The sequence below is a fragment of the Oratosquilla oratoria genome, chromosome 14, assembly GCF_046742065.1.
Source record: "Oratosquilla oratoria isolate Oo_2021 chromosome 14, ASM4674206v1, whole genome shotgun sequence".
Classification (NCBI taxonomy): Eukaryota; Metazoa; Arthropoda; class Malacostraca; order Stomatopoda; family Squillidae; genus Oratosquilla; species Oratosquilla oratoria.
In genome coordinates this window covers 59,115,290-59,129,441 of record NC_134790.1, presented here as the reverse complement: position 1 = coordinate 59,129,441, position 14,152 = coordinate 59,115,290, and the positions used below count along the sequence as shown (strand labels likewise).

At 35.6% G+C, this 14,152-nt stretch overlaps 1 protein-coding gene across 3 annotated transcripts in view; it reads right to left on the bottom strand.

Annotated features, from left to right (window-relative positions):
• Positions 1-14,152, bottom strand: part of LOC143032884 (uncharacterized) — a 254,968-nt gene that overhangs the window by 227,192 nt on the left and 13,624 nt on the right. For all 3 annotated transcript variants that reach the window (XM_076198094.1, XM_076198095.1, XM_076198093.1), the window contains exon 2: positions 3,850-3,985. In XM_076198094.1, coding sequence (XP_076054209.1) covers positions 3,850-3,985 — 136 coding nt within the window. The remainder of the gene's footprint in view (positions 1-3,849; positions 3,986-14,152) is intronic.

The window sequence follows — 14,152 nt, the reverse complement described above, 5'->3', positions numbered from 1 at the left end:
TAGTCAAAAGCCACTTTCATTGACCTTAGTAAATTGAAGGTTTCTCTATTTTGTTAATATGTTTGTCTGGTGACATGTCTTTGCTGATAATTACTCCTAGGTCCCTTTCCAAGCTCACTTTTTTTTTATTTCCTCTGTACCAATTTTGTATTTCCTCAATATTCTATTTTTACTTTTTCCAAACTACATTATACTACATTTCTTGGTGTTAAAGTTCACTTCCCACTTTTGACTTAATTTCCAGACTTTATCTAAGTCTGTAGTGATTCACAATCTTCCTCTATACTTACTTTCTTTAATATTTTTGCATAATCTGCAAAGAAGTTCATATAACATTACACACCTTCATCCATGTCATTTATATATATGGCAAACAGAATTGGAGCCAATACCAAATCTTGTGGACCTCCACTTATCATTACTTCCCAGGTCGAGTATTTGTCTCTAAGTACTAGCCTCATTTTTCTCCCAGTCAAGAAATCTTCCATCCATTCCAATAATTTTCCTTGAATACCACCTATTGATTCAATTTTTCTTAATAGCTTTTTGTGTGTACTTTATCAAATGTTTTTTGTAGATCTAGAAAAGCACAATCCACCCATCCATCCCTTTCTTGTATTATTTCTATTAGTCTTGAAGAAACAAATCAAGTTGGTGGCACATGATTTTCCTTGTCTAAATCCAAATTGTGTTGGATTCAGTATATTTTTTACTTCCAGATATTTAACCCATCTACTTTTGATAACTTTTTCACATATTTTTGCTATTGTGCTTGTAAGGAAGACTGGTCTATAGTTAGTTGGATTTTCCTTGTCCCCTCCTTTGTATATTGGTACAATATTTCCATTTTCCCAATCCTGTGTTACCTTTCCTTCTTGGAGTGAGTAAACAATTATCTTGTATATTTTGTCCATCAGCTCATCTAAGCATTCTTTTAATATCCAGTTTGCAATTCCATCCAGACTGTGTGATTTTCTGACATAATAATTTTTTTTATTTGGCCCTGTGTCACAGTTATTTCTTTCATTGGGGGTTATCTTTCTCTGTATTTCCTCCCAATTTTGTGTACTTTTAATTGCGAATAGATTTAAAAGGTTTGTTCATAATTTCAGCCATTTCTACATCTTCTGTACATTCATTATTCCCTTGGCACAGTTTTACTATTTCTTGTTTGTCTTTTAATTTACCATTTACATACCTGTAAAATAGTTTAGGTTGGTCTTTGCATTTTTTTTTTTAATTATGTCCTTTTCATAGTTTCTCTTTTCATCCCTGTGTATTTTTACATATTCATTTCTTAGTTTGATATATGTTTGCCATTTACTTTTTCTTTTTTATCCTTTTTCCATCTTTTCCAAGCTTTGTCTCTTCTATCTTTAGCCTCACTACATTTTTTATTGTGCCAGCACTTAATGTATACTCTTTCTTGCTTCTGTTTTGGTACATATTTGTCCATTCCCTTCTTGTAAATTTCTTTTAATATATTCCATTTCTCTTTGTTTCTTCATTTAAGAAGTTTTCCCAATTTGCATTTTGAAAGAATTTTCCGAGTTTCTCAAAATCCATTTTGTTGTACATTAGTCTTCCTTTTCTATGTTTCTCATTTCTTGACAAATCAATTCTTTTAGTTTTAACCCTATTAGTAAGTGGTCACTCTTCCCAACTGGTGTTTTGTATTCTATTCTGTCCACAATTTCAGACTCTGACATAAGTATCAAATCTAGTCTCAACGGTTCCTCATTGTTTCTATATCTGGTATTTTCCTTTACCCATTGAGTCACTGTGTATTCAATGGTCATATCCAGTAGTATGTTTCCCCAAAGGTATTCTCCACCTTTTACTGTCATTTCTTCCCAACATGTTTCTTTTGAGTTAAAGTCACCCATAATTGCTATATTTCCTCATTTCAGTAAATCAGTTAGTGTAATCTTTGTGTCTTCAGCATTTTGGAACGATCCCTCTCTGTCCAAGACTGTGTTTTAAGGGGTACATATTTTACCACAAATGTTCATCTTTTCATGTCTCTAATTTCAACTTTTATCATAATTCCACATTATTTTTTTTCCATTATCTCAGTCACATTTAAGCCTTAGTCAAAAACATGACTCCATCCTGTTTCTCCTTTCTATTTTTCATCCAATGGTTGTATAAATCTTTTTAATTTCATCTCCACAATTCCCATTACACCTGTTTTTTCTGTCAGATAGTTGTTTAATTCATTTAGTCCTGAAATCATGCCATCTGTGTTGGTATGTTATTTTTAATCTTTTCCTTTCTCCTCCTTTTCTATTATGTTTCCTTTTTTATAAGCCATTTGCTCATCCTCAGGTCCAGCACTCTTTCCCTCTCTCTCTCTCTCTCTCTCTCTCTCTCAAAAAAAAAAAAAAAAAAAAAAAAAAAAAAATCACTATTTGCTAGCTTTGTTTTTGATAGCACTTCTGCTATTATTTGAGACCTTAGTTTGATTTTTAGTGGCCTATATTGTTTTTCTTTAGAGTATCTTCCCATCCTATGCACTTCCTCAATCTCTTTGTCCATATCCTGTCCCTTATATAACTTCTTCATGCATTTTACAAATACAAAACTTCAGTACATGGAGCCAACAATGGGGACCTACATGCAGTGGACCTATGAGATATTTGCTGGACAAGATCATCTCTCCATTGCTCACATACCACCAACATCCTCATTTCCATCTACAACCACTCAGGCTCCAGAGCAGGGTTAACCTCCTCAATATGAATCAATTTCTCAAACACAGTATAGGATGCCTGAGGTACAATGATTCATACATCTATAACCCTCACTAACCATCACCAACCATGCACGTGATCCACACATATGTGAGATGGTACTCATATTTAGCAAGACCTCCAATCTTGCAGACCTCACAAATTCCTCAATCACCAAAACAGCTTGATTCAATAATGCAATGTAAGACAAACATTATGCTCCCACAGCATCCACATGGAAACACCTAATGTCACCAGACAGATCTAATGAACCCAATTACATTACAGTAACTTCAATATATATGTCATATCTTGCTACATCCACCAACCATATAATTAACCCTCATACAATGGAACTAACACCTATTTTATAACAAATCAACCTTATGGCAACCCACAACAACAACACCCCTCATACTTATAATGATGGCTGTGCCTGTCATAGAAGAAGACTGCTGAGGTCAAGGACCCAGCATAGGTCTGTCCAGGTCAAGGACCTGACAGAAGGCCAGCCTAGGTGGGAAACTTTATTTCACCTGACACCCCAGCCTGTTTTTGCCAGATCATATTCTTAATAAAATGAAGAAATCACCATCAAGGTATTTCTCAACCACATTAAGTCCCCCTTTTATGTAGCAACCATGTTACATCACAATGGTTGTGTTATAAAATATAAAGTCACTGCTGTATTACTTATTATCTTTCAATGAATAATAATAAACACAAAAAACGCGATCAGCCAGTTCACAGAATTTGGGGGACACTCAGCTACAACTACAAAATATAAAAAAGATGCCGACACCACCATCTTCTTATACATACTAGTGCCTCATGATGTCTATGTAGGCATCATTGTATGGAAGAGGCTAAGATCTCATTCTATCAATTTCATTTATTTTCTCCACTTTTTCAAAAAGAAAAAGGATGACCAAACTACTCCCTATTTACTTGTGACAGAAACAGACTCATTCTGATACAAGAGAGATAACAGTCAAATGTTTCTTCCAGAAACAATCTATGGAAGAGCCTGAAACCTTTTGTTGACTTCTTATGGGCTTTGAGTTTCCAATCATAGAAACTTGAGCAACAATTATCATTATCTGTAAATATACCTTACCTGATATGTCAACAAGCTGATCCAAAATGTTCTCATCCTTCTTAGTCTGCTTTTCACTCACTGGAACATTTGGAAGTGAGCAGATATACTCCTGTCCATGTTTGTTAATTACAGTCATCACTTCACCTTCCCAAACCTGAAAAAGAAAAAACATTATTTTCTGTAATCACAGGGATACATTTTCATATATATATATATATATATATATATATATATATATATATATATATATATACACACACACATAAAAGGCAAGAAAACAAACAAATGGCTAATGTACAACAAAGAAATGATTATGTAAAAATATGCAGAGATGAAAAGAGAAACTACAATATATATATATAGAAAAATGCAAGGAAGAACCCAAACTATTTTACAGGTATGTAAATGGCAAACTGAAAAATAAACAAGAAATAGAAAAGCTTTGCCAAGGTAAATATGAATATGCTGAAAGAATGCATGGAGGAATTAACAGATAAAATATACAATACATTTTTCTATTTTTTTTCGTAGTTTCTTTTTTCATCTCTGCATATTTTTACATAATCATTTCTGAGTTTGATGTACATTAGCCATTTGCTTGTTTTCTTGTCTTTTATGTATTTACCTAGTTGTATTTACCAAAATACAACTACGTAAAGACATAAAAGACAAGAAAACAAGCAAATGGCTAATGTACATCAAACTAAGAAATGATTATGTAAAAATATACGCAGAGATGGGAGAGAAAAAAAAAAAAAAAAAAAAAAAAAAAAAAAAAAAAAAAAAAGCCAGGAAGAACCTAAACTATTTCACAGGAATGTAAATGGCAAACTGAAGAATAAACAATAGAAAAGCTGCACCAAGGTAAATACGAATATACAGAAGACCTGGAAATGGCTGAAGTTATGAACAACCACTTCAAATCAGTATTCACGATAGAAAAATCACCTAATGAAAGAAATAATTTTAACACAGAAGGAAATCAGCGACCAAATCAAAACCCTTGATGTCAGAAAATCACATGGTCCAGATGGAATTGCAAATTGGATACTGAAAGAATGCATGGAGGAATTAACAGATAAAATATATATTTAAATTCTCAGTTCAAGAAGGAAAGGTGCCACAGGACTGGAAGAATGCAAACATTGCACCAATTTATAAGGGAGGAAACAAGGAAGATCCACCAAATTGCAGACCGGTCTCCCTTACAAGCACAGTAGCAAAAATTTGCGAAAAGGTCATCAAAACTAGATGGGTTAAACATTTGGAAGAAAAAACTATACTGAATCCAAATCAATTTGGATCTGCTTCTACTCGAGATTAATAGATATAATACAAGAGAGAGATGGTTGGGCAGACTGTGCCTTTCTGGGCCTACAAAAGGCATTTGATAAGGTACCACACAAGAAACTAATGAGGAAAATAGAGTCAACAGGTGGCATCAGAGGAAAATTATTGGTATGGATGAAAGACTTCCTGACTGGGAGGAAAATGAGAGTAGTAATTAGAGATAAATTCTCAAATTGGAAAGAAATTATAAATGGTGTCCCGCAGGGATCAGTACTGGCCCCAATCATGTTTGCCATATACATAAATGACATGGATGAAGGAGTGGAGCATTATTTGAATTTCTTGGCAGACGACACAAAAATACTAAAGAAAGTAAGAACGGAGGAGGATTGCAACTCATTACAACAAGACTTGGACAAGATCTGGAAATGGACTCAAAAGTGGGAAGTGAAATTCAATATCAAGAAATGTAGTATAATGGAATTTGGAAAAGGTAAAAAAAGAATATTGAGAGATTATAAAATTGGTGAAGAGGTAAAAAAAGTAAACTTGGAAAAAGACCTTGGAGTGATGATCAGCGAAGACATGACACTGGACAAGCATACAGGTAGTCGTCGACTTACGACTGGGTTCGGTTCCGACAGACAGGTCGTAAGTCGATCTGGACGCAAGTCGGTCTTTTTATATATACTGTACATGCACTCTATATTATGTTTAGCATATTGAATAAAATCTAATCATGTGAGAACTGTCCTGATTAATTATTTCAACCTTTATACTTAGACATATTACGTATATTCAAATCAGCTGTAACTGTCTGTTTACATTTTGATGTCGGCCATTTTACTTACATGGCAATCAGCTGGACAGGACATGCATATCTTCATTAATATTTTTTTCATTAATATTAATTTTATTTGAAGGTTTGAATCAAATAATTGCTTATGACATTTGACTTTATTTGCAACACATGAAAACACAAAATACAATACCTATTTGTACAAAATTATAAATAATTTCACTTTTGAAGAAAAAAAGAAATTTTTCTCTTGACGTACGACTTTATCGATCATTCGTAATTATTGCCATTAGAATGCACAGAGTTTAATGTTAATTATTATTTATTTTGTACATGAACATTATGTAATACTTGTAGTATGTATGTATATCCTATGTATTTGTAAAACATGAACATACAAAATAGAAAACAAAATTCAAAAATATTTTATTTGAATACATCAAAAAAATAAAAATTATCGTCTGCTTGTGCTTGGTTGTGGATCATCTGGGTCTTCACTAGGGGGCAGGGGTAGATGGAGGAGATTGTTTTTTCAGAAACATACTTAGTTTTGTCTGAATGGTTCGTTTCTTTCTCTCTTCATAAATTTCCCTATATGGCCGAAAAGCATCTAAAACCATTCGATCAATTCTTGCGAAACGTTCAATATTAGGATCCATTCCTTCAAAATGTGCGAGAATTTTATTAACTTGCAATAAACCTTCTGCTAATCCTTTAGTGCTGAACATTCGTTGTGGTTCATCTTCAACTTCTGCTGTTTCTGCTGCCCTCCTTTCTTCTTCTGCAACTTTTTCTTCTTCCAAAGCAATTAAATCTTCATTTGTTAGTTCCTCAGATTCTTTGTCAAGCAATTCCTCAATTTCTTCCATTTCACATTCCAAAGAAAGATCTTTAGCTAGTTTGCCTATTTTTTCATGAATTAGTTCTAAATCACTTTCATTGTCAAATCCAGCAAAAGTATTAACATAGCGTTCAACGCAATTCTTCCAAATGCCATTCATGCATTTCGTCATCAGAGCTTCCCATGCAGCAGTGATGTTCTTTATGCATTGAAGAAGATCATAGTTTTTCCAAAAACCTCTCAATGATAATTCTTGGTCCATATCTGTAGCAGCTAGCTTGAGCAAAAGTGGTTTTGAGGTAATTAGCTTTTAAAGCAGAAATGGCACCTTGATCCATAGGCTGAATGAGAGGCGTTGTATTTAGCGGTAAAAATACAACTCTCACGTTAGGATCAAGGTCTGCTAAATGAGGTGGATGGCCGGGTGCGTTATCTAACACTAATAAAATTTTGAATGGAATATTGTTTTCCAAACAATATTCACGAACTTGAGGGATAAAGCAATTTATAAACCAGTCTTTGAAAAGTGCTTGTGTCATCCAGGCTTTTCTGTTTGATCGGTAATAAACTGGCAGCGTATGTTTATTCACATTCTTGAAACATCGCGGATTTTCGGAATGGTAAATTAGAAATGGCTTCAACTTGAAACCAGCGATATTTCCCCCAAGCAACATAGTCAGTCTGTCTTTGAAGGCTTTATATCCAGGCATCGTTTTTGCTTCTTGGTGAATATAAGAGCGTTCTGGCATACGTTTCCAGAACAAAGCAGTCTCGTCGACGTTAACAATCTATTCTGGTAAATACCCTTCTTCTGAAATCATTGCATCCAAACTTTCAATAGACTTTTTCGCCCCTTCCACATCTGAACTCGCAGCTTCCCCCGTGATTCTAACATTATGTAACTGAAATCTTTTCCTAAATCTCTTGAACCAGCCAGTGTTTGCTGAAAATTCTTGTGTGTAATCTTTCCCAGCACGCTCTTTCAAAGTTGCAAAAATAATACTTAACGCTTTCGACTGCAAAGTATGAAGGCTTAATGGGATTCGTTTCTGTATTTGGCTTTCAATCCAAACATTCAGTAATTTTTCCATTTCATGGATAGGTCCAGTTCGTTGTTGTGATCACAGTAGATCACATTGGTGCCGAACCTTTCACTGCTTCATGAATCCTTTCTTTGTCTTTCAAAATGGTCGACACGGTAGAATGCGATAGCTTAAGTTCACGTGCGATCACTCCCACTTTCTTACCTCCTTCATACTGTTTAATAACCTTCATTTTCATATCCAGATCAATAGCCTTTCTGGCTTTCTTAGCACTTTGTTCAGTAATAGAGAATGCTTTTCTTTTCGACGACATCTCGGGGTTTTAAGTTACTAAAAAAAATTCAAAGATTATAAATGATGATGTACACAAGAGTAGGCTGTAACACAATGAGTGTGGCTGTTGGATGCAGAGCATCTCTCTGAGATGATCACACTGCCGGCAGCGAGAAAAATGTTGTACGCTCACTCGACTTTGTCAAATAGCTTTCATATGAAATATTTAATATTTTAATATTTTAGTGTTGTCGTCATCGTAAAGTCGGTCTGTCGTAAGTTGCATATGTCGTAAGTCGACGACTACCTGTATTAATAAAATAGTCGGAGAAACCTACAATTTATTGAGGTCAATAAAAATATCGTTTGTCTATTTGGACGAGGAAATGATAAAAAATCTAACTACACTAGTAAGACCAAAACTAGAGTACGCAGCAACACTATGGACACCCAGTACCCAAAAGAATATAAAAAAATTAGAAAGAATACAAAGAGCAACAAACCTGGCACCAAATCTTACCAAAATGACATATGAACAAAGACTGTCCAAATTAGAATTACCAACTCTGGAACAAATAAGGGAAAGAGGAGACCTATCTATAGAATTATGAAAGGAATGGAAATCTTAGATAAGAATGATTTATTGAAATGGGACAATGGAAAAACAAGAGGTCACGAAAAGAAACTCAAAAAAGATAATTACAGAAGAGATAACAAAAAAAAATCCCACACAGAGTGATAGATACTTGGAACAAATTAGAAAATTAGACAAAGAAACAGTGTGTGTGCAAACAATATTCAAGACTTTAAGAAAAAACTTGATGCTGAAAGTTACAAAGACAGGTCACCACAAGCATAGCTCCCTTCCCGTATAATACAACTAGGTAAATACATATATATATATATAATTAAGAAATATTGAAATCAACAGTATTTTGACACTTGGTTATCTTCTTATTTGTATTTGCAAGGTTTCTAAAAAGCATCCAGTTGTTCAGGGGGTGAGCAAAAACAATTTCACTAAAATCTTCCATTTAATATTCAACATTTCATCTACATGGAGACATAAGGAAGACCCAACAAATTATGGACCAGTGTCCCTAACAAGTACAATAGTTAAAATTTGTGAGTCATCAAAGCTAGATGAACAAAATATCTGGAGAACAATATACTGAACCAGAGGCAATTTGGATTCAGACAGGGAAGATCATGTACCACTAATTTGATCTGTTTTTATTCAAGATTGATAGATATATTACAAGAAAGGGGAGGCTGGGCAGACTGTGCCTTCCTGGACTTACAAAAAGATAAGGTACCACACAGAAAATTGCTAAATAAACTGGAAACAATAGGAGGCATACATAGAAAACTATTGAATTGGATGGAGGATTTCCTACATGGAAGAAAAATGAGAGTAGTGCTCAGAGACAAATATTCAAAGTGGGAGGAACTGAGTAGTGGTGTCCCACAGGGGTCAGCTCTGATAATGTTTGCTATATACGTGAATGACATGAACGAAAGTATTGAAAGTTACATGAACTTTTTTGCAGATGACGCCAAGTTATTAAAGAAAATAAGCTCCGAAATGTTTGCAAACAATTTAGCTAGGGCAGCAGTGAAACAAGTTGTACGATTAGGGGATTTATTAATCGGTAGGTTATGCTTTCAGAGAAGGCACAACATATACCTAAGGAGTCTACAGAGTAACTGGCCCATGGGCAAAGGTGCTAGATGTTGTAAGCACACATAGAGAAGGGAGCCTTTGTTCGGGAGCGTCGCTGTTGGTCAGAGCATGCCATTGCATCATTGCATTAGTTTCCTATGCCAATTACACTATACCACACAATAAAGACCGAGTCATTACAGAGTGATCTAAAGAAAGTCTCATAGTGGAGCAAAAGATGGGAAGTAAAATTCAACATCAAGAAATGCAGTATAATTGAATTTGGGAAAAGAAAGAATAGAATATCAGGACAGTATGATATTGACAAAAAAGAAGTAAAGAAAGTAAATTCTGAAAAGGACCTAGGAGTAATCATCACCAAAGACATGTCGCCAGATAAACATATAAATTAGTCAGAGAAGCATATAATTTGTTGAGATCAATAAAGGTGGCTTTTAAATATCTGGATAAGGAAATGATAAAAAAAATATTACAAACACTGATAAGGCCAAAACTGGAATATACAGTGCTGATATGGTCACCCAGTACAAAAAATATATAAAATTAGAAAAAACACAAAGAGCAATGACAAAGATGGCCAAACACTTTCAAACTTAACATGTGAACAAAGATTGGCTGAACTGGAATTGACGACCCTGGAACAAAGAAGAGAAAGAGGGGACCTACTAGCCATCTACAGGATTATGAAAGGCAAGGAATGCCTTGATATAGAGGACTTATTAAAGTGGGACAGAGGAAAAACAAGAGGACGTGCAATGAAACTCAAAAAGGACAACTACAGAAGAGACCTGAAAAAGAACAGCTTCCCACACAGTGATTAATATCTGGAACAAACTGGACAAAATAAATAGTGTGTCCAAACACCATACCAGAATTTAAGAACAAACTTTATCTTGCGAGATACAAAAACGGGTCACCACGAGCATAGTTCCCCCTCCCATAAAATACAACTAGGTAACTAGGTAAATCTATTGGAAAAATCTGGAAAATACAAAAATACAAACATATAATTAAAGCAGTTACAACGATAAAACATAACTGGGGTACAGTACTTACAAATGAAGAAATGACACTCATGTGCATTCGAGCATGAGCTTATATGATGGAGGGGATCTGATGCCTCAACCCCCAGATGACCATTGGGCCCAGGTCTTGGCATGAGATCCCCTCCACTATATAAACTCATGCCCAAATGCATTTGAGTGTCACTTCTTCATTCTGTAAGTACCATTCCCTAGTTATGTTGTATCATTGTACATACATATACCAAAGGCTATTTTCCCCCTTACATGGGGGGGTAGTCAAAAAGAAAAAGGCTTAGAAACCACTCCCACCCATTCCATTCCCTACATATTCCACTCCCCTTCCCCTCCTCCCCCCTCTCATCTTGGTTGATTGATTTATGAAATTTTTGGCTCGAAGGCCAAGCGCCGGAGCCGGTAGGCCATTCAGCGCATATTTATCTCATATAGATAAAAATTCAAGTAAAACAGTAAAAACAATAAACATTCACAAAAACACATCACATCAACATACACTCACAAGCACTCATACGCACAATCTTAAATTTCATAAAATAAACCGATGTCTTTCAAAAACTTTACAACATTCTTCACCTGAGCTTCCTCCCCTAAAATTTGTTTAAAAGATAAATTTGTTAAAAAATTTGCCCTGCGCTTATTAGAGAATGCAGGGCACTGAATTAAAATGTGTTTTATTGTAAAACCTACTTGGCAAGTGGGACATTGGGGGGCCAGCCTTTCTGCTCCACTTGCCATAAAAAATTTATGGGTAATGTAGGAATGGCCAATTCTCAATCTTGTTAGAACAATACTTGACCTGTCCAAAGAAGGACACTTACAAGGGTTCACCAAGGGGTGAATCTCTTTTAACTTGTAACTACCGTCCAGCCTTGTCCATTGTTCTTGCCACTTTTCCATTGTATAACGATGAATTACTTGTTTGAAGTCTGTATGTGGGATCTTTTGGTCTGTTATATGGTTGAGCCTAGTGGCGGCTTTGGCTGCAGCATCGGCCTGTTCATTTCCAGTGATACCCACATGGGGCGGCACCCAGCAAAAGTTTACTTTTATTTTCTTTCTGTTGTTAATGAGAATCAACCAGTCCTGTATTTCTTGGATTAAAAAGTGACAAGGTAATAATGTATTTAGAGAGGATACAATGCTCATGGAGTCTGTGAAAATAATGACGTTCTTATTACATGGAACAGAATTAAAAACAAATTTGAGGGCGTTGCTGACTGCCAGCAGTTCAGCAGTAAAAACAAAGCTAAAATGAGGCAACTTTCTCTTTAAAACTGTGCTATCAGATACAATAGCACAACCAACACCATCTTGGGATTTTGATCCATCTGTATAAATAAAAATTGAATCAGCAAGTACTGATAAATGTTCTAAAAATTTGCTTTTTAGCTCTACAGCAGTTCTATTTTTCTTGTTTTTAAGAGGACATATTACAGTGGGGCATCGGTTCCAAGGAGGGAATTTGGGAGGCGTGATCTCAGCAATTGTATTAGGAACAAGTCCTACCTTCTCTGTCCCAACTTCACATCTCACTTCTAAAGGTTTCGGCAGAGTACTTTTCCTTGGAGCTCTGTCTACCGGCTGCTTTACATATTTGAAGTTTGGATTCTGTTTTGATGTCAAGACACGAGATACATATCTAAGGCTTAATTCCTCCCTGCGAATATAGAGGGGAGGAACTCCTGCGTCCACATACAAGCTACCCACTGGAGATGTTCTATAGGCTCCTGAACAGATCCACAAAGCCATATTGTGGACTATATCAAGCTTCTTTGATGAAGTTTTACATGCCAATCCATAAATTTGACATCCATAATCCATTTTGCTAAGGCACAATGTTTGGTAAAGCCTTATTAAAGTTATACGATCTGCTCCCCAGTTGAAACGAGACACTACCTTTAGTATATTAAGTCGCTGTTTATCAGTGCATACAACCTCGTTTATGTGATGAGTGAATGTCAACCTTTTGTCCAAAACCAGACCCAAGTATTTTACTTGACCTTCATATGGTAATATGACACCCTCTAAGAATATTGTTGGTATCTCTTCCTTGTGTCTTAGTCTGGAAAACCTTATGGTTTTTGTTTTTTCAGCAGAGAATCTGAAGCCCCTGCTATTAGCCCATGCTGTTGCTAAGTTAATAACCTCTTGAATCTTTTGGCCTGTTTCTAATGTTGTCGATTTGCTGCACACAATAGCGAAGTCATCAGCATAAGCCAATCCATGAACTCCTGTGGAAATTTGTTCTAACAAACTATTGATGGCTATGCTGAAGAGTGTAGGACTCAGAACACTTCCTTGGGGAATCCCTTCCTCTTGAAGATATGCAGAAGAGAAAGAAGAGCCCACTCTGACTTTTAGATAACAGTCAGACAAGAAATCCTTTAAACAATTGAACATATTACCCCTGATACCCAACTCTGCAACTTGCTTCAGAATGCCTCCCTACCAGGTAGTATCGTAGGCATTTTTCAAGTAAAAAAAACACACCAACGCTAGAGTTCTGAATTGCAAAGGCATTCTGAATCTCACGAGTGATAAAAAGTAAGGCGTCCAGAGTGCACTTATTTCTTCTAAATCCAAACTGTCGGTTAGATAGGAGATTTTTAGATTCCAAAAACCAAACTAAACGCATATCAACCATTCTTTCATAGATCTTACAAATGCAGCTAGTGAGAGCAATAGGTCTGTAACTTTGTGGGACATGAGTCTTTTCCTGCCTTTTAAGATTCCTATGATAATTGAAGTCTTCCAAGATTTAGGAGATCCGGAAGACCAAAATTTGTTCAGCACATTTAAAAGGAATTTCTTCGATGATATGGATAAGTGAGCAACCATGGAATAAAGAATGTCATCCTCTCCAGGAGAGGTTGGGGAGGATAAAGATAAAGCATGATCCTTTTCATGCAAGGTGAAAAGAAGATTATATGCCTCCGAGTTCGTATTGGTAGGAGGAATAATCGTGGTCTTGGCTCTAATTCTTCTGAAATCATGTGAATAATGTAGTGGACTTGAAATATCAGCATAATGTCTTCCAAAAGCCTCCGCTACTTCTCTTGTATATGATATAAAAGTAATATATCTTCAGAATGGGTAAAGGAGATGGGTGATTTCAATTTTACTGACATTGATTGGATGACCCTTGAACATGGCCATATAGGTAGTCGCTTGATTGATTTTCTTGGTGACAATTACTTAATTCAGCATGTAAAAGAGCCCACAAGATATGGAAACTTGCTCGATTTATTGATCACTAGCCGCGAAAGCATGGTAACTGATGTAGAAGTCGGTGAATCTGTTGCAAATAGCGATCACAATTTAGTCAGATTCAAACTCCTAAACAATTTT